At 45.5% G+C, this 19,272-nt stretch overlaps 1 protein-coding gene across 1 annotated transcript in view; it reads left to right on the plus strand.

The window, feature by feature from the left end:
- The window catches only part of NIBAN1 (niban apoptosis regulator 1), a 143,550-nt gene extending 127,066 nt beyond the window's left edge, over positions 1–16,484 (plus strand). The window contains exons 10-14 of the mRNA XM_057314944.1: positions 1,933–2,094; positions 3,660–3,770; positions 5,834–5,941; positions 10,291–10,402; positions 11,915–16,484. Coding sequence (XP_057170927.1) covers positions 1,933–2,094; positions 3,660–3,770; positions 5,834–5,941; positions 10,291–10,402; positions 11,915–13,053 — 1,632 coding nt within the window. The 3' untranslated portion in view covers positions 13,054–16,484. The remainder of the gene's footprint in view (positions 1–1,932; positions 2,095–3,659; positions 3,771–5,833; positions 5,942–10,290; positions 10,403–11,914) is intronic.
- Positions 16,485–19,272: the final 2,788 nt, after the last annotated feature.

Here is a 19,272-nt window from a genome sequence, read left to right on the forward strand (position 1 = left end):
CCGCCCCCCCACCTCCCTTCAAGTAACGAGAGTTAACATCTTAGCATATGCCATTCTGTACTTTTCCCCTTGCTTATATAGCGATAAAACATACACATTTATGGGCTTTTTTATTTTCAGATTGTTTGCGCTTAAAAATATGGGATCGTATTACAAATCCTACTCTTTACCAGTGTTCTCATTCAAAAAATACCTCGTGAAACTGTCTTCAAGTTAGCTGCTCTCGCTCTAAACCATTCTTCGTAATGGCTACATAATATTTCATGTCTGAACGCACCATGATTTATTCAACTACCCAAATGTTGCTGGCATCATGGACAAAGCTGCAATAAATAACTTTGTTACATATATTATACTCTGATGCTTTCCTCCCTGTGGGATAGATTCCTAAGGCAGGAGTGCTAGGTTGAAAGGTGGGTTTATTTCTCCTGTTAACAGATGTTACCATTTGCATTTCAAAAATAGGATTTAAGTTTTACATTTCCGTCCATTGTGTACGGCAGAGGACTTTCTTCCCCATATGCCCATCAGAACTGGGCATGACCACTCTTTTAAACTTTGGCCTGTCTGATAGAAGCAAAGCAGCAACCCGTTTTTCCTCTTTTGTCTGCTTAATTGTTATTTCTTAAAAATAGATGCATTTCATATTGTGTGAGGTTGGACAAGTTTGATCTTACGTGTTTGATCATTAATTCTGCCTCAGTGTGGCTCCCCCAAACTCACTTCTCAAGAAGAGTGATGTGTTCTCTTTACGAACACAAAGAGAACACGCCCTTTAAGAGTTCCTATTTAGAGACACCTAGAACTCGAGCTTTGTCTCTTTTCTGTGACTTGAAAATCGGACAGCACATCCTCTGTTATTCACACTCACCCTGTGTTACTCCCCAGTTCTCCCTGGCTGTCCATTTTCAGCACCTGTCTATCTTCTCTTTCACTGCCCACCCCCTGTTTCTTCTAGATATCCAGTATTCATGTTTTAAAATTATTTGAAAATCAGGGGCGCCTGGGTGGCTTAGTCGTTAAGCGTCTGCCTTCAGCTCAGGGCATGATCCTGGAGTTCTGGAATCGAGCCCCACATCACGCTCCTCCGTTGGAAGCCTGCTTCTTCCTCTCCCACTCCCCCTGCTTGTATTCCCTCTCTCACTGGCTGTCTCTCTGTCTCTGTCAAATAAATAAATAAAATCTTTAAAATAAAATAAAATAAAATAAAAAATAAAATAAAATAAAATAAAATAATTTGAAAATCAGCCTGGAAATTAGAAAGCATTCTGTCGGCAAGGACATCCCCAGTGTAAGAGCCCATGGCTGCCCTCTTGCTGGAAGCCCTATGGCTTCATTGCTTGTGCGAACCACAGGAGGAGGGATCCTAGTTTTTTAACTGGATGCCTCTCCCAGGCCAGACCTCTTCCTACCACCCACCTCCCCAGCACCGCAGAGAACCTGCAGCAGAGGAAGCCTCGTGAGCCCTGACAGAGCCTCAGAGAACCGTGGAGATTCTGGCTTCATTCCCAGAGTCCTGGGACCTGGGGGCATCCTGACCTCATTAAAAAAGGCTTTGGAGACCCTGGGGGCCCAGCAGCAATTCCAGGTGCTAAAAAGCCTGCCTACCTAGTTCTCGAGCTCTGGAAGTCGGAGCCCAGAGTCCATCAAGAGCTAAGATTGGAGCCCCAATGCTTCCCCAAATGCTTCCCTGGGTCCTCCCATCATCCAGTAGGTTCATCTACCAGTCTCTGCCCTAGCAATGGAGCTGCCCCAGGGACCCCTGAAGGAGGCAAGTAAGACAATGGAGATGTCAACAGATGCAGCGATCTGAGATGTGATTCACTCTACTAACATACGTTTGATCGTTTAGAATATATGTAATATCGAATATGCGTGCCATCTTGCTCCTGAGTCTGAAGGTTTTTAATGTTTCCCTTCACCAAAACACAGCATCTAGACCGGCTCATGACTCTTCCGCTGGATTCCATGAAGATGGAGCCTTGTTACAGTAAAGTCAACCTGCTTCAGGAGCGCTTGCAGGATCTCAAGAGCCGCTTCCGATTCCCACACGTGGATCTGGTGGTCCAGAGGACACAGAACGACATGCAGGAGGTGGGAGCGGCCGGGGCCTCTGTGGGGGGTGTGGACGGAGACAGCGGAGAAGCAAAGGCTGGCCAGGAGGACAGGGGTGCTAGTGCAGCTCTTGGTAATGGGGCCCATTTCCGTCGTCATCAAGCTGAGTGAGGACAAGGACGTCCTTGCTCCTTCCAGCTGGCTTCATCTCTTTTTCATGTTGATGAACATCAGAAAGGGAAAAAAATTCCAGGGAAATCAAGTAGCATTAACTGATAATTGCTTCATTTGTCAAACCAGTGCTTTTAACCTTGGCCACACATGAGAATCGTCTGGGGAGCTTTTGAGAAATGCTGACGTCTAGGTCCCGCTCCCAGGAATTTTCCCCCAGTCCCATTCCCACTGCTTCTAATATGCAGCTAGAATGGAGCACTACCGGCTTACGTTAGTTCCCTAACCCAGTTAAGAGTAAATCAGTCAGTCAATCACAGCTTAATATTTGGATCTCTTGGGTCTACTTGGTAAGTTCCTTTTTTTCCCCACAAGGAACTTTTTCTCCAGGAACAAGCACCAATTCTTTCCATACTAGAGTACTTTCTAAATGAAGAAGGGTGTGATCACTGTAGCCAGAAGAGCACAGTTCTATTTTAGGGGTGTTCTGAGGGGAGCTCACCAAGGGGCTGGGCACTGTGCCAGACCCCCCTTCAGAGACAGATGCTTAGATAAGGTCACTACAGTGTTGAGAGTGCTGGACAAAGCTATGTGTTCATGCTTTCGGATCAGAGGCTTGGGGAAGAAAGGAACATTTGTTCCTTAAAAGTTATAGGGCGGATTAAGTGATACACCTTATTATCTAACCTCCGAGTTGTGAAGGATTACAGATGGACTGGGGGAACAAAATTGGGCAACAGTTTAACAGAAGTCCCTTTGGTAATCCTGAATCCTGGTGAAACTGATACAGGTACAAGAGCAGAGACTAAGAAATCGGAATCATTTCCATTTCCTACCCCGTGAACACATCAGCCACTGTGCCCACCAAGCCCCAACCCTGCCTCCCTTCCAGCCTGGCAGAGCAAGGAAGAGAAGTGAAGGGGTAGGCTAAGTGCAGAGAGGTGTGCTGGACTGGTTTGCATCCCCCCAAAAGTGGCAGTGCAGGATTAAAGCCACCAAGAAATGACTGGAGAGGCCTTCCACCTCCCTTGTCAAGCCCCAGGCTGCAGGTACCAGAGACCGGAGGAAGGGGTTGACTAGCAGAAAGGGTGGTATTTTCAATCCCATGGCCTCTGTGGGTTTTGCAGCTCAGAGCATAAGAAGAAGAGAGGCAGGAAAAAATAAGTGTGTGCATACCTACACAGGTGTGAGTGTGTGTTTATTCCCCAGACTCTTACTGATCCCACTGTGGTCAGGTGCCTATTTATTTCATAACCCAGGTAGGGGGCTGAGGACCTGTTGCCCTGAGTGGTCCCAGAGTAGTGCTGCGGGGGGGGGGGGGGGGGGGGGGGGTCGGTGGCGGACGGGGGACTGTGATGGTCATCCCCTCCCTGCTCTGGGGTAGAGACCCCGGCCTCTGACCGGCACTGTTCTGTGTTCCTTTTGGCTTCTAGCTAATGGAGAATGCAGTATTCACTTTCGAGCAGTTGCTTTCCCCGCATCTCCAAGGAGAGGCCTCCAAAACTGCGGTCGCCATCGAGAAGGTTAAGCTCCGAGTCTTAAAGGTAAAACTGTTCTGTCGTTTGTGGGAAACGCAAAACAACTGTAACCCCTTGCTTCTTTTGTTAAGTGGAATACCAAATTCTGTCTTTCACTCTCCTGTTTGTAATCCTGCCCCCTTTCTCCACTGAAGTAGCAATGGCTACGAAGCCCCTGGGCCCCCAGCATGACTTTCATGCCTGTTCTGCCATCTAGTGGCAACTGTGGGGACCACAGGTCCGCAGGACCCTTTCCATCCGCTAGAAGCGACCTGTCCTTGAGACAGAGCAGTTGTACTCCACTCTAAGCAAAGCGTTGTGATAGATATTCCATAAAATGTAAAAATAGGCAAGGCGCAGCTTCCTTCTTCAAAGAGTTTACAATATAGTAAAACCCATTTAAATTAGCCAACATGTTTTAGAAAAATCAAAATCTCCTGGCAAAGGAAATATTAAAAAAAAAAAAAAGACAACCTGCCATATGAAATTGTTTTTATGTGCTTACTGCTTAAGTATATATCAAAATGGTTTTAATAATAGCAGCTTGCACTTGGTCTTTTTTTTAAAGCTTTTTTGTTTTGTTTGATATCACAAGGACTTGTGAGACAATTAGAATATGTCTCCATTATAGAGATGAGGAAACTGACTCACTAAGAGCTAACCTGACTTACTTAAGCTCAACAGGCTAATCGATGGTGAGCCTAGAGCTAAAACAATTCTTAAATTTAGTCCACTAATTTCTTACTACCTATTTATTTATTACTTTATTTATTTATTTATTTACTTTATTTATTACTTTATTATTACTTCGGTTAACAGTGCCTTGGAGCAGAAGATCAAAGTCCCACAGAGCCTAGGAGGTGGTCCCTGATTTTTAGACCCAATCTTAATACCTTGCAGGCAGTGATTTGATTTTGGCAACCAAATCACTGAGATTAAAAGCAATATTTATGGGACTCCTGGGTGGCTGTCAGTGAAGCATGTCTGCCTTCAGCTCGGGTCATGATCCCAGGGTCCTGGGATCGAGTCCCACATCGGACTCCCTCCTCAGCAGGGAGCCTGCTTCTCCCTCTGCCTGCTGCTCCCCTGGCTTGTGCTCTCTCACTCTCTCTCTCTGACAAAGAAATAAAATCTTTTAAAAAATTAAAAAATAATAAAAGCAATATTTATTATGGGAACACAAGTAATAATGAACTTGCAATTGGAAAGAAAAGATAGTATCAATGTCAATATCACTTCCAGTGTCAGGACACTTTCGACCTCCCCGGACAGTCCCTTTCTGTTCTGGACACTTTGAACTCCAAGAACGTGCTTCCTAATGTGAAGCCGAAGTTGTCACCATTGGTGATTCTAGTTCTGTTCTCTCTGTTCATGTCCTTCTTCCACATAGTAGCCTTTGGTTGCTTGAATAGAGCTATAATTTTGCCCAAAGTTATCATCTCCAGGATAAATGCCTTTGTCTCATGAACCGTTCTTTATTTGGCCTGACCATTCTGCTCCTATGCCCGTGACTGTGTTCCAGTGTGTCTGTGATCTTCTTAAAGGGTCATCTGAAACCAAACTCTGGTCTCTAGGTTTGAATATTCCATGCAGAGCAGTGAATCAACATCTTTCTTGGTCTAGATACTAAACTTCTTCGGTTAACATGCCGCAGTGTTAAGGTAGTTATGAGCCAGACCCTCCCTTTGTGGAAATCATTACAACCCACTAATTCTGCTTTTTGGTTGTAAAGTGAAGGAAATAGATGATCTTGGCTCTTATGGACCCACCCAGGGCAGGGGTGATGACATACAAACTCATCCCCATTTCTGTCCCCAACTTCTTTATAATGCAGAAGTTACTGTTTTGATCTTGCCTCAGTTTCCCTAACTGTAAGAGGGGAGGGTAAGATGGATCATTAATAGTCATACTTGCCACCCAAAGTACGAGAGAATTGTATAGTAAGATCTTTGAGACCATAGAAACACCGTAAGTGTCCTCAGAAATAGCGGGAAAAGGGAGACAAGTGAGTGACTGAGTTTTTGTTTAAGCAAAAGTTAACAGATTGCAATGTTGCTATTTAGCATATGTTTCTATCTCTGTATTGACAGCAATATGATTATGACAGCAGCACCATCCGGAAGAGGATATTTCAAGAGGCACTGGTTCAAATCACACTTCCCACCGTGCAGAAGGCACTGGCATCCACGTGCAAACCAGTAAGGGGATGGGTTACTCCAAAGAGCCTGATTTTATTGCTGTGAAGTTCAAGCAAGTTCTTTTGTTGGGATGTGCTTGCAAACAGTGGACCAGACCACAGAGGGGTTGGCAAACTTTTTCTGCAAGTGGTCAGATAGTAAAGATTTTAGGCTTTGTGGGTCGTACTGTTTTTGTTGCAACTACTCAGCCCTGCTAAGTGCGAGAGCAGACATAGGCGATACATTAACGATGGGTGCTTCTGTGTTCCGATAAAACTTTATTACAAAAGTGAGCAGCTGCCAGATTTGCCAACCCCGGGACTAGACAGAATCTCAAAGGTAATCATCTGACTTTGAGCCAAACGAAGGGTTGTCATAGAGCACCTGAGGACACCAGGTGCTCCTCGTTATAGTATGACTCATGGGTACCACATATCCTCTGAAACTTGACCACTACATCCAGGAAAAGACCTTAAGTAACACAATTACAGAAGGATATTTTTTCTTTTAACGTTTGTTTGGTGAAGTCAATGAAACGGAAACCATTAAAGCTGCTACCAGTGACAGCCGTGGTTATGAAGGTGTGACTTGGTCTGCAGAGCAGAGCCATGGGTGAGCCGTCCATGGAGGCGGGTTCAAGACCTGGGTTCGAGTCCTGGCTCCTCCATGTATTGGCTCTGGGGCCTCGGACAAGTCGCTTTTCCTCTTTCTTGGCCTAGATTCCATCTTCTAGAAAATGGAGATGATATATTTTGCAGTACCCCTTTTAAGATTGAAGAGACTACATTGTTAATATTTGATGAGTGCTGACCATATGTTAGACACTATGTTAAACACTTTGTATGGATTATCTCAATAATTCTCACAACAACTCTATGAGGAAGTACTATTTATATCCTCATTGTACAAATGGGGAAACTTGAGGATTAAGTAAGGGGCCCAAAGTCACAGAGCTGGTAACCACCAGAGTTTGAACTCAGCTCACACTCGCTGATAACATGGTGTACACTCAGTAAATAGTATATATGACTACTATTACTATTTCTACATTTCAGAAATGATCTATGAGCCTGGACACTTTCAGTGCCTTCTCCCTCTTGGAGCAAATCATGAAGAGCTTATTAGAATTTAAAAAGGACTTTTGGGCAGCATAGAGGGTCTCCAAGAATTGCATCATTAAAATCCTCTGCAAGAGTTATTTTACTGCAGAAATGTCTTTGGTTATTTTTATATCTATAAATGCTTTCTTCTTTAGAGTCCTAGCATATCTAGTACCTGGCATTTATTTCTGGGAGTTTGATGAAGCCACAGGAATAAAGAATCTGCCTATCTGATCGTCCTTTGGCCATGTGTGGATGGAAAAGTTCAGCCACACAAAGGATGCGTTAGTCCGCCTCTGGGTGTGTCTGCACACAGACCTTCCACTTAGAGTGTTTCTCAATCCCAAAGGCAATTTGGGGACCTCAGAGCCACCTTCTCCCAAAAGAGGAGAAGGGCAAAGAAAGTTCCCCTTTCTCATCTGTTCCCTTTTCCCAAGCATCAGCAGAGTTGTACCCTGTCTGTAAAATGATCTTGGGATTTTTAAATCAAGAATGATTGGTTTCCAAAGAAACCGAGACCCAAAGTTTTCAGTAACGAAGGCTATGATTTCAGTGCCAAGAGATTTCTTTTAAAATCTGGATTTGCAGAATGGATAAATGAGGAGTTATCTGCTCCACTGAAGGATTCGTTATTTTACTAACGTATGTTTCCCTTGGTTCTTTAAGTCACAGCTTCCTAGATCTGCGTTACTCAGTCCGGGGTGCACATTAAAATTGCCTGGGGAGCTTGTGAAAAAAATTCGGATTCCCCAAGACCCACCCTTAGAGACTCCAATTAAATTGCTCCAAGGAATTAAACATATGCTACATTATGTTCAGTTCAATATAGAAGACCTATGTGATAAAGCTGGACCTGTCACAACGGTATAAACATCCCTAGCAAGTTGTTCCCTTCCACGCACTTACTTAGCTGTTTGAAATTTTTTTTAAAGATTTATTTATTTATTTTAGAGAGAGAGAGTTGCAAGCAGAGGGAAGAGGCAGAGAGAGAATCTCAAGCAGACTCTGCGCTGAGGGCAGAGCCCAACTCAGGACTCGATCTCACAACCTTGAGATCACGACCTGAGCGGAAACCAAGAGTCGGAGGCTTAACCGACACTGTCACCTCAGCGCCCCTAGCTGTTTGAAATTTTAAAGGTCTGCTGTTTATTCGGCAAACATGTACTGACTATATATCAGATATGACCCAGGCACTGTGCCAGGCCAGCGTCCCTGCTGTCCTGGAGTCCGCAGCCTAGAGGCAGTGGGCAGGCAGTGAAGGAGCACAGCAGCCGCCTATGGGAAAGAGGCCCGGCCAGAGCTCTGAGCCCGGCGCCCCTCGCTACGTGGGGTCAGGGAGGACTTCCCAGAGTCATGTTTTCACCGAATCCTGAGGCATGACTCAGGGGAATAAAGAGTGGGAGACCACCCAGGGAGAGGAAAGGGTGTTGCAGACCTGAGCCTGTGGCCCTCGCTTTGCAGAGGAAGAGAGAGGCATGGAGCAGGGACGTGGCCGACCCGGGTCCCACAGCTAATCCAGGGCAGTGTCCGGCCTCCCGGCCCTGCTCTTTCCACACAGTTCTCATCTGTGTGTCAGTCCTGCCTCACAGACCCTCTCAGGGTCATGCAAGCTCATGTCTGTTCAATCCTTTGGCTTTGCTCTAGGGTGGATATAAAGGGACCCCATTATGGCCTGTCGTGATCTGGGCCTGGGACCCCAAGTACTAGCGCTGAGTTGTCTGCGTCTGGTGGCTTCTGATCACCTACTGAAAATCCTTCAGGCAAAAGGCATCAAATCCCTCTGCTAAGGTGCTGGCTCTTGGGGCCCTTTGAGCACCATTAGCTGTAAGGATTACTGAGTTCATCACTGACATGCGATTTGGTGCATTTTGACCCCTACCCTGACCTCAAGCCATCTGGAAACCCTTGGAGAGCAGGAAGGGTTAAAGGATTATGCGTCCTGCCTGGGTTATTTCAGAGGGAATCAATGACTGTCAGGGCCAGTGGGAGGGAAAGCAGAGAATGTCCCTGAAGAGTCCTTGATGCGAGATTCTCCGTACCTGGAAAGGGTCCCATTCTGATACAGTTAAACATACATCTAGTCCAGGACCCAGCAATTTCACTTCTAGGTAGACACTGAAGATTTTAAAAAGTCGTTCAATACAAAAAAAATCATGGGAATGTTTATAGCACGTATACTCATAACAGTTAAAAAATAAACAAATCTCAATACCATCAATAGGTGAAAATTGTAGAAAAGCTAAATAATTTTAGTTCATCCATATAATGAATGCCTTTTATCGACAAAAAGGAGCGAGCTACTGATTCCTGCGGCAACACGGATGACTCTCCAAACCAAACACACAAGAATGTGGGATTCAATTTATGTAAAATTCAAAAAATGAGAAAAACTGGGGGCGCCTGGGTGGCTCAGTCGGTTAAGCATCTGACTCTTGATTTTGGCTCAGGTCACGATCTCAGGGTTGTGAGATGGAGCCCATGTCAGGCTCAGTGCTGGGCATGGAGCCTGCTTCAGATTCTCTCTCTCCATCCCCCTCTGTGTCTGCCCCCCAACATGTGTTCTTTTTCTCTCTCTCAAAAAAAAAAAAAAAGTTAGAAAACCGAATCTGTTGTGGCAGATACAGAGTAGTGCTTCTTTCTTGTTGGTGTAGGCTGGAAGAAGGCACAGGGCGCTGGAAATATTCTCTATCTTGATCTGGGTTGTAGTTATGTGGGTATAATTATATATATATATATAATTATATATGTGTAATTATATTATGTATTTATCTATTATTTATATATTATTTATTTATTATATATTATTATTTATTATATTATTATATTATATTATATAATACATACTTTTATTATTATATATATTTATTATAATATATATATAATTATATATTTAAAACCACTGAGACCTACTTGTGTACATTTTACTGTGTGTAACTTACACCTTGGTCAAGTACTACTGGAGTTTAAAGGGGAAAAAAGGAAAGAAGGAAACATTTTGGTTGTGACGGAAGAAAAGGAGGGCCTTGAGACCCCCAGACCCCCACACAGGGCCTTGCGATGATCTGTGTGTATACACCCGTGAAGTACACAGAGCGTGTGCCGAGTACGGGACATCGTGCTTCGGTGGCTGGGGAAAGGGAAGGGGTGACCAGTGGCTGAGTGCCCCACCCTCCAAGGAGGGGTTCTTGAGTTCGAGTCACGCTCCCTGTACTCCTGTACAAATTGGCATCTCACGCCTTGTCCTCTGTCTCCCCATCTCTCACCCTCCAGGAGCTGCAGAAATATGAGCAGTTCATCTTTGCAGACCACACCAGTATGATTCACGTGGAGAATGTCTACGAGGAGATTCTACATCAGATCCTTCTTGACGAGACTCTGAAAGGTGAGGAGGGGTTCCTGGGCACTGGAGGGAACACCAGGTATGGAGGAGGACCCCTTCAAGCGGACTCAGGGAGGCCCGCAGGGAGAGGAAAGAGAGAAGGATACTAACCTTGACCGAGAGTCATGATCTGGCAGACACTATGCGAGCCCTTTGGGTGTTATTTCTTTGAATACAGATAAGAACTCTGGGAGACAGAAATTTCAAGCTTCGTTTTTCACAGAAAACCGAGGTTTGGGGAGATTAAGGCTAGACTTCCTCATGAACAGCTGTCTTCCTCCAGACAGAACAAAGGAAAACAGGTGCTTGTAGCCACAGACTCCCAACCCCTCCCTGCGGCAGGAGGAGGTGATTCCAGGGGCAGGGGTTGCCAGCTGCTTCCTCAGCACATTCCTCACGTCCTGTCAGCTGGACAGAAGCAGACACAGGGCGCTGACACAGTACTCTGTGAGTCTGGTTGGAACTCCAGCACATGCTGTCCTGTGGAATTAGGCCTTGCTTATGATGGGACTGTAGGCAGGACAACTTTGACAGAAATATGCCGGACAGGGCCTTTGCCCCAAACCGTAGGCCTGAAACGGGTCTGGTCTCCATGAGGAAGGTGTTAGTATCACCAAAAACTCTCCACAAAGAAAACAGACCAAGCACAGGCTGCAGTAGCTAACCCAACGGGATGAGAAATGTGAAGATGTCATCAGTGTCTGACCGGAAGGGTTCACTCAAGCCCACTGGCATTCCATCATGGCACCTTTCCGCCAATTAGGAAAAGGCTCCCTTCCTCCAGACGCTTGACTGTTCTCTGATAAACCAATTTTATCAGAATGGGATGGTCTACTGCTCGTTGCTGGAAAATTCTGCTGAATACACAAATTTATGCTGTCTCTGATGTGAGGGGTGCCCCCTTGGGTATGATACCATTGGGCACTGTGCAGCCTGCACAGCTATAGTGGAGGCCTGTGGTCAAAAATGTCAGCCACTATCATTATTATTGTTGTTGTGAGTCCTCTCAAGACCTCTAAGACTGGCCTTCATTCTAGACACTGCAGGCCAACAGCGCTCTCTGCATACTCGGTACTGAGTACCCAGTACACATGCAGGACCGGATTATAAGAAGAAGCAGAGAAATGTCAGGCCTGCCCCTACAGCGGGGCCTCTATGGGTGATACAGATGATACTATTCGAGGTTGCGAGCTCCTTCAAAGCAAAAGCCCTATTTCATTCATCTTTGGATTCTCAGTGTCTGTCCCACAGTGGGTGCCCAATTTGCACCCGTGAATGAGTGAAGGAATGAATGAATGAACACAACAGAGGTCCAGAGTTGAAAATGAGTTTGTGGACTTTGGTCATGAGGGAAGGAGACCTGGAAGAGGGTGGTTATCAGCTGGAATTTGATATTGAGAAATTTGGGTAGCCAGAAAAGCTGGGAAGGGAGTTTGGCTTCTGGATAACATCAGAAAACCCAGGGTGGCCGGGGCAGAGGGTCAATGTCATGTTCTGTTTTCTGGTCTTTCTCAGTGATAAAGGAAGCTGCTCTCCTGAAGAAACACAACTTATTTGAAGACAACATGGCCTTGCCCAGTGAAAGTGTGTCCAGCTTAACTGATCTAAAAACCCCCGCAGGGTCAAACCAGGCCAGCCCTGCCAAGAGAGCCTCGGCCATTCTGCCAGGAGTTTCAGAGAGCGAGGTGCTGAGTAATGAAGTATTCCAGGAGCCGGGGGAACAGAAGCAGCCTGGGGTCCCTAGTCCGTTGGCCAAAGGAGAAAGCCCATCTTTCCCTGTCCCTACCCCACCCCCAGACGGGACCGGACAGGGGATTCTTTCAGGGGTGGATGGCCCTGTTGTGCCTCTTGTGGCTGCAGAGGACACAGCAGGAGCCCTGGGCACACACTCGTCGGAGCTGGAGTTTGGAGGGGCTCCTGAGGATAGAGAACCCAGCTACGAAAAGCCAGAATCCAGCTCTGCCTCGGGCTCCTTGAAGGAGCTCAGAAATTTGTTGACAGTGACCATTGAAGTGCCAGTGGAATCAGCCTCCCTCGAGATTGAGAAAGATACAAATGAAGAGACCCTTGCTCCCCAAGAAACAGTAGAGGCAACAACCCAAATCGACACAGAGGCCGATCAAGCAGCTGCCTCCAGTCAGGACAGCTGTGAAGGCGGTGAAATCAGTGAGAGGGAGGCCCACTCTTCCCCTCGGGAGGCTGAGGCGGAGGCCAGCAGGGAGGAGTTGGGGGGGTTGCTGGGGGCTCAGCTGGCCTGTGAAGGGCTTACCCAGGGTGCCAGCAGCCCTGGCCCCCCAGAGCAGCAAGCAGAGGCTGGGGAGTCCCCTGAGAAGGAGCTCACAGGGGGGGCTTCCAGACTGGATGCCCAGGAAGGAGGAGGGGCCGAGGCCATTGTGGAGGTTGAGGACAAGCCAGAAGAAGATTGCATTTCCAGGGCTCACCCCACCTGCCCCAGTGAGAGCCAGGGTTCTGTGGAAGAAGCCCTGGGAGGGAGCAGCAGCATGGCCCAGGCTACTGCCAGTGTGGATACAGAAGAGGTTAAGGCTGCTGGTGTTCACGAGTGCCAGTGGGTGGTGGAGAATGCTCCAAACTTCGATCTGCTAGGTTCACAAGATGTGGGGGAGAGTACCCCAGGGCAGCCCTCGGAAGAGTGAAAGGGACAATTTGGCATAAGTATTTCTTTGCACAAACTCAGCCAAAGGTTCATAGCTATGGGTATGCTTAGGGGTTGCACACAAGTTGTTACCAAAAAGAAAAAAAAAAAAAAAGAAAAGTATTTCCTTAATGTGTGTAATGAAACCAGAGGAAATGCACACAGGGCATGCGCACTGAGGCAGACCTTTGTGGAATTGAACTGTTCTACCATGAATTACCGCTCTAGCATTTTAATAGGAAGTGTTTGGGGTGAGAGGCAGCTGAGCATGTCTAAGGGAGGTGTTCCAGCAAAGATGAAAAAGACAGTAGGAGCATAATTTCCAATACACTGCACATTTTCCTCTAATGTGCTTGAAGCTTTTTAATTTTTGGTAAGAATGCAAATGTATATTATAAATCTAGCTTCACCGTCCATTAGAGCAACTTCACTGTCTCTGAAGGACTCGGCATCCGTCTACAGTCAGACCGCAGGGAAGGGTCGGTGGTGAACACTGGTCACCCGGCTGTGGGCAGCCCCGCAGCCCCTGAGAGATTATGCCTGAGAGAACCCAGAGGAAGCTGAGCGCGAACGGAGGAAGGTTGTGGTCTGTGGGGCTGTCTGAGCCTGGTACTAATTCTGCTATCAATTTCTTGTTAATTAATCATGTTGCTTCTTATTAATTAATCACCTTTTGGGGAAATTCAGATGAGGCAGGAAAATTTCCTTGGCGTGTTTAAGCCTGAAAGAATTCCAAATTAGCCTTAGGCTGTGCAGAGGGGCCTTAGCTAATTGTTGAGCATAAAAGACTACCGGTTAAACAAGCATTATTCCAATAGCTGCTCTCTGCCTCGCACTGTGCTAGGCATAGTAACAACAGCAACAACAACAACAACAAGAAAAGAGAAGGTGCTTTGGCATAAATTAAAAGACCTACAGGAATTTAAAGAAAAAAATACGCCAATTTTCAAACCATGACAACTTTGTCTATCCATTGAAACAGTCCTGATTCATTCCCAGAAGGGGAATAAAGTGAATAAATGGGGAAGGAAGGAAGAAGGAAGGAAGGAAGGAAGGAAGGAAGGAAGGAAGGAAGGAAGGAAGGAAGGAAGGGAGATGAAGAGCCAAGATGTACATCATCAAGTTCCAGGCAAGTTCTAAAGATGTCACCAGAGTGGAAATCATTTGTTTGGTCATTCGGCAAGTTAACTGATCCCTGTGATGTCCCAGGTGCTAGAGATAGTGCAGTGAAAAAGACTCTGTTCCTCTCCTGGAACTTACACTTTCATGGAAATAGACACAGATATGTCTTCGCAACGGATCATGACCTAGAAATGTTAATGTTAAAACACTTACTTGCAGAAGATTAAAAAGCTGTATTCTACTATCCTTCCAAAAAAGACCGTATTTCCTAAAAGCTTCAGTCCCAGGTAGTACCTCTTGACATTTCCGTCCACAAATTTTAATATTAGATCCCAACATACTGTCCTAAAAGCTTGTTTTGATCATCACCAGCAAGTTTATATCAGTTGTTTAGAGAATTTGTCCCACAGTTTAACTCTTTCACCAGGAATTAAAATCTTTCTCTGTCCAACTCCCCATGAAGAATTTCTAGGCGATGAAGAATGAATAATAATCAGTATCATTATCGTCTCATATTGAATCATTTTAATTTCTCTTAGAGCGTTTAGATCTTCACATCCATGAGGGGGTCTCCTTAGAGAGAAAGAAGGTAGAGGCCACTCCCCGCCGGTCCCTGCAGTCCCCAGTGCTCACTCATATCATTGCATTGAGCACAGAGTATTGAAATTGTGTTTACTTCCCGTCTCTTCTGGGGCCTCACTCTTCAAGGACAGGAACTGGGGTTTATTACTCATATGTGCTTCCTGCTGGAGATACACAGGCTCGGATAATGGCTCCCTGCCTTCTCAAGTCCCTTTTATATCCCTAGAGCCTCGCACAAGAACTGGCAGGTGTTGAGCGGCTCAAGGCATGTGAGACCTGAATACCCGCCACGCTGCTGCGCTGGGGCTATTTGGGGCCTGCTGCCAGGCAGGGAGATGTTTTTTAATTGGGCTTTCTGCCCTTGGGGAGCCTTCCCTTAGGTCAAGTCCAAAGTCCAAGAGGCAGACAGCCAGATGGTCAGATGCACTGCCCAGTAAGGCTCGGAGCCAATGGAGTAGTGCTCGGCCCCACCAAGGACTGCCCTTCTCTCCAGGAGAATGTCAGCGAGCAAGGAGGTCCCAGCCCTGCTTGAGCCCATGCTGGAGCTTCCCGGCTTACTTCCTTTGCTCACCTCAGGGCTTCTTGGACTCCTTGGAAAATTAAGAAATTTTTCCAACCCTAAAAGAAAGTACATGTGCATTGGATGGGTGACTACCAGTGCCCTCCCTTTACCCATCTTGTAGGCCAGAGGGTATTGGGCACAACGTGGTAGGACATACTTGAGAACACAAAGAATTTTTCTGTACATATTTCACGAAAGACAAGTTCACTAGACTAAGCGGGATTATTGTTCCATCTGAAGATGGAACAGGAAACTAAAGTTCATTAAAAATATTCCTTATTCATTTTAACACGTTGAATGGAGTCACTTCATATTACTATGAGCTTGTCTTGTTTTTGATAGGCTAATCATTGCTTTAGTGGTTTCCAGGTTAGAGCAAGGTTATTGTCGTTTAAATGAGCAGCATGCAAAGTATCTGAAGGCTGCTCTGGGGAATCTCTCCCGGCAAATCCACTAGTAATGCAGAAAACCTCAGGACATGGTTTTGGGAAAAACTCCATGACTGTAAAGGAGTTATGTTACCATTGACCTTTTACAAAGAGAATATTTGCTTGGAAAAAAAATTAGCTTGTCATTTTTTTTTCCCCTTTGCCGCTTAGAGTGGAGACAGCGGTGCCTTGAATTATGCAGAGAAGTCTCAAAAAAAAAAAAAAAAAAAAAGTCTTTGGAAACCACAAGGATAAGATTGCAGTCTGTCCAAAAGCTTTTATAAAGAGGCTGAGCGTCAAGTACAGCAGGTCTCTTGGCCTGATCTTCTACGTTTCATTGCAAAGATGCTCAAGTCTGGTTTTGTCACCCTCCCCACTGGAGTCCATGACTTTCAAGGGTTTCACGGTTCTGCCAGATGAGGGATTTTCATTCTTTATAAAAAGTGCTAGATGCTATATGCTACATAGCAATTTTAATCTGGGGAAGGGAAGGACATCACTGACTAAAACAATACAGGTTCACTAGGTAGAAAAGTTCGCTACATGTGTCTTCATACTTTACTAGAAGTAAGCAGGTTTGGGGACTTGCCTTCTGAAGTCTGGAACTTCAAGAAAAAAAATCTACACTGTGGATGGGTTTTTCTGGTCACTATATAAAGCAAATAGACTTAAAGCACTTTGTAACCATATATTTACTCTGCCACGTGCCTATATTCCAATAAAATGTTCATCCTTGAAGAGTTGTCCAAATGTCATATTCATTTAGAATGGGAGTGATTTCATCTTTTAAGCCAACGTCATACTTGAGCTGGGAGGAACAGCCCTCAGATGGAAAGGTGAGTCACCGTTGCCGCACTGTGGAACTTTCAATTTACTGTTGTCAGAAGGGAGTCCACAGAGAAGTCACTTAATGTCAGATGTAATTATGCTTTGAAAATTATGCTTGTTTCTCTAGGAATTGGAATACATCTATAATAACGGGCAATTACTCCTGACGTAATTGAACTACTTTTCAAACAAGTTTATCTTCAATGGATAACATTAAGCAAAACGTTCCTTCTTTCTATAATCATAAATAAAATGATATTTACTCACCGACATCCACAGTTACTCATTCCTCCATGAATTTATTCATTCAAAAAAAAATGACTGTGTATCTATTATCTGCAGGCCCTCTAGTGGGTACTGGAGAAGCAAAGGTGAACAGGGTGGGTATGGTCCCTGACATCAGCAAACTCAAATTATGGTAGACATGGCCAGGGGGAGTCCAGAATAGGTATTTTGCTTCCTTATTTGACTTGTCTATAACAGTTTTAACTCGATGTATGCCAACAGCTCCAGCCAGGAAAGGAAGAAACATTGGAGAAATCAAGTCTAGCAGGGATGGGGACACTGGGTGTGGCAAAGACTTTACCACTCCCTCTCCTTCCATAGCAAACCCCCAATACGCAAGAATCATTCCCAGAGTGGCTCCTCCAGAATTTCTATTTAGGGCCAAGGATCAGATTGGAGTTGGGGGTTCTGATTCCAACTGGAGATTCCATTGATTTGAAATGTCTTCTGCATAGTTTTTTCTTAGAGTGTATGTTTATTTGGTGTGGTATGGGTGGAACTAATGGAGATCTTGGGAGGAGTCAACTAAATAAAGCTCTTCTGTCAGCCATGCTTGGAGCACTCCTGCTTGAACACCTCTCGACCGTTGCCACAGTCTTCCCCTTTCCAAGATCTTCTGACCCTCCTTTCTCAATCTGGCCAATTTCCACTTTTCCTGTAAGAGTCAGGACAAGTTTGGACATACCCCTCTCCCTCCCCCATAACACTTTGCTGATGGGGCACCTGGATGGCTCAGTTCATGAAGCATCTGCCTTCGGCTCAGGTCATGATCCTGGGGCCCTGGGATCGAGTCCCACGTCAGGCTCCCTGCCCAGTGAGGAGTCTGCTTCTCCCTCTCCCTCTCTCTCTCAGTGCTCTCTCGCTCTACTGCAGCCATCTACCATCTCTGTGGCACCCTGTCTTCAATCTTTGTGTCCCTAACGGAGTATACACCCTTGTGTACAGAAAGAGCTGAATAAATGTTGAATGAATGAATAAATATCACCAATCCCAGAAGTAGGAGACAAGTGGAGAGGTGGCTGATGATTGCCTGGCACAGTGCAATGGTCTGTGAGGCTGGTGACTACTCACCCTCAGCTTACTGAGGCAGTTCTGTTTTCATGATGGAATTTCATCGCATGTCCCTCTGGGAGAGAGCTTCGGAGCCATGTCACCCCCACATCAAGCTAGCTAGTATGAACCACTCCTAGTTTTCAGAACAGGAGCCTCCACTGGTTTTTCCTGAGGTCCCTATGAGGTCAACAAGGTAAAAAGTTAAGAAGTTTACCCTTGAATTCCACCCAAATCTATGAGACATGAGCAAATGCGCAAGAAATTCGTGGAGAGCATCAGCCTTCTGGCGATCCTTCCTCTTGGGATTGGACAAGGAGCAGAAAAGAGGCTGTGGTCCCTGCTTTTAGGGAACGGGGTCCAGTGGGGAAGACAGAGAAGCAAGTGGTGGTTCTGCAGGCAGAGGAGGAAGTGTTCTAGCAGCACAAAGGAAGCAAACTAAAGACTCTGCTCAAGAAATTTCACATTTGGTTTTGAACCTATTGAGCCTGCCCTTTATGTCCTGCCTCTTTCATGTCTCCTCTGTTATGGACTCAAATCCAAACTCTAGCTGCCTACAGATACCCTGAAGAACATTTGTATCAACACCTCTGTATACCAACACCTTCACACTCTTTTCAGGAATCTTGCATCCTCTCTGGATGTTGATGCAGACCTTCTGCAGATCCATTGTGGTTTAATTCACGGAATCCAAATTTATGGATTAATTTTCCCCCTCTGGTCTCTATACAAAGGGACACATACATGTAGTGGTGAGGCCTCTCTTTATTTTAGCAATGCTAAGTGGAACTGTTGGGGTAGGAAAGTGGGTTTATGTGTTGGGGAATTCCTCCAAGTTACTGAAGTGATTTTGAAGCTAAGGGGTGGCTTTTGGTGATGATACTTAACCAACCCCCTCCCCCCCTGCCCTCCAGATTCTACTTAGCTTCCTGAATCATGTGGGGGACAGTTTTTTGGTACATTGGTTTGAGGGAGATCATGTGGGGAAAAAGGAAGGTATTTTCATTTCTATCTGTCAGAGGCTTAAGTTTTGAACCCTTCAATTTTTGATTCAGTTCTTAGGATAAACGGTGTTTTCCATGCAACATCAGGATTCATTTACGGGGTAATGCTAGGCCCTGGGAACAGAGTGGCAGAGCCCTGCCCCCACTGCATTCAGACTCGGTTATGTTTTCTGCACTGAAAATTTCTGTTACGCAACTTAAGGGAAATATTCTTAAACATAAACGAGGCTCTCCACCTTTCAGATCACATTGTAGGATTCTTCATTAGGTTTGCTTATAAACTTGATTTACTTTCGTTGAGGTCCTTTATGAGAAAATTGCATGGCTGTCAACTTATTGTGTGAATTTGGGCTAGTTAT

The sequence above is a fragment of the Ursus arctos genome, unplaced genomic scaffold, assembly GCF_023065955.2.
Source record: "Ursus arctos isolate Adak ecotype North America unplaced genomic scaffold, UrsArc2.0 scaffold_2, whole genome shotgun sequence".
Taxonomy (NCBI): Eukaryota; Metazoa; Chordata; class Mammalia; order Carnivora; family Ursidae; genus Ursus; species Ursus arctos.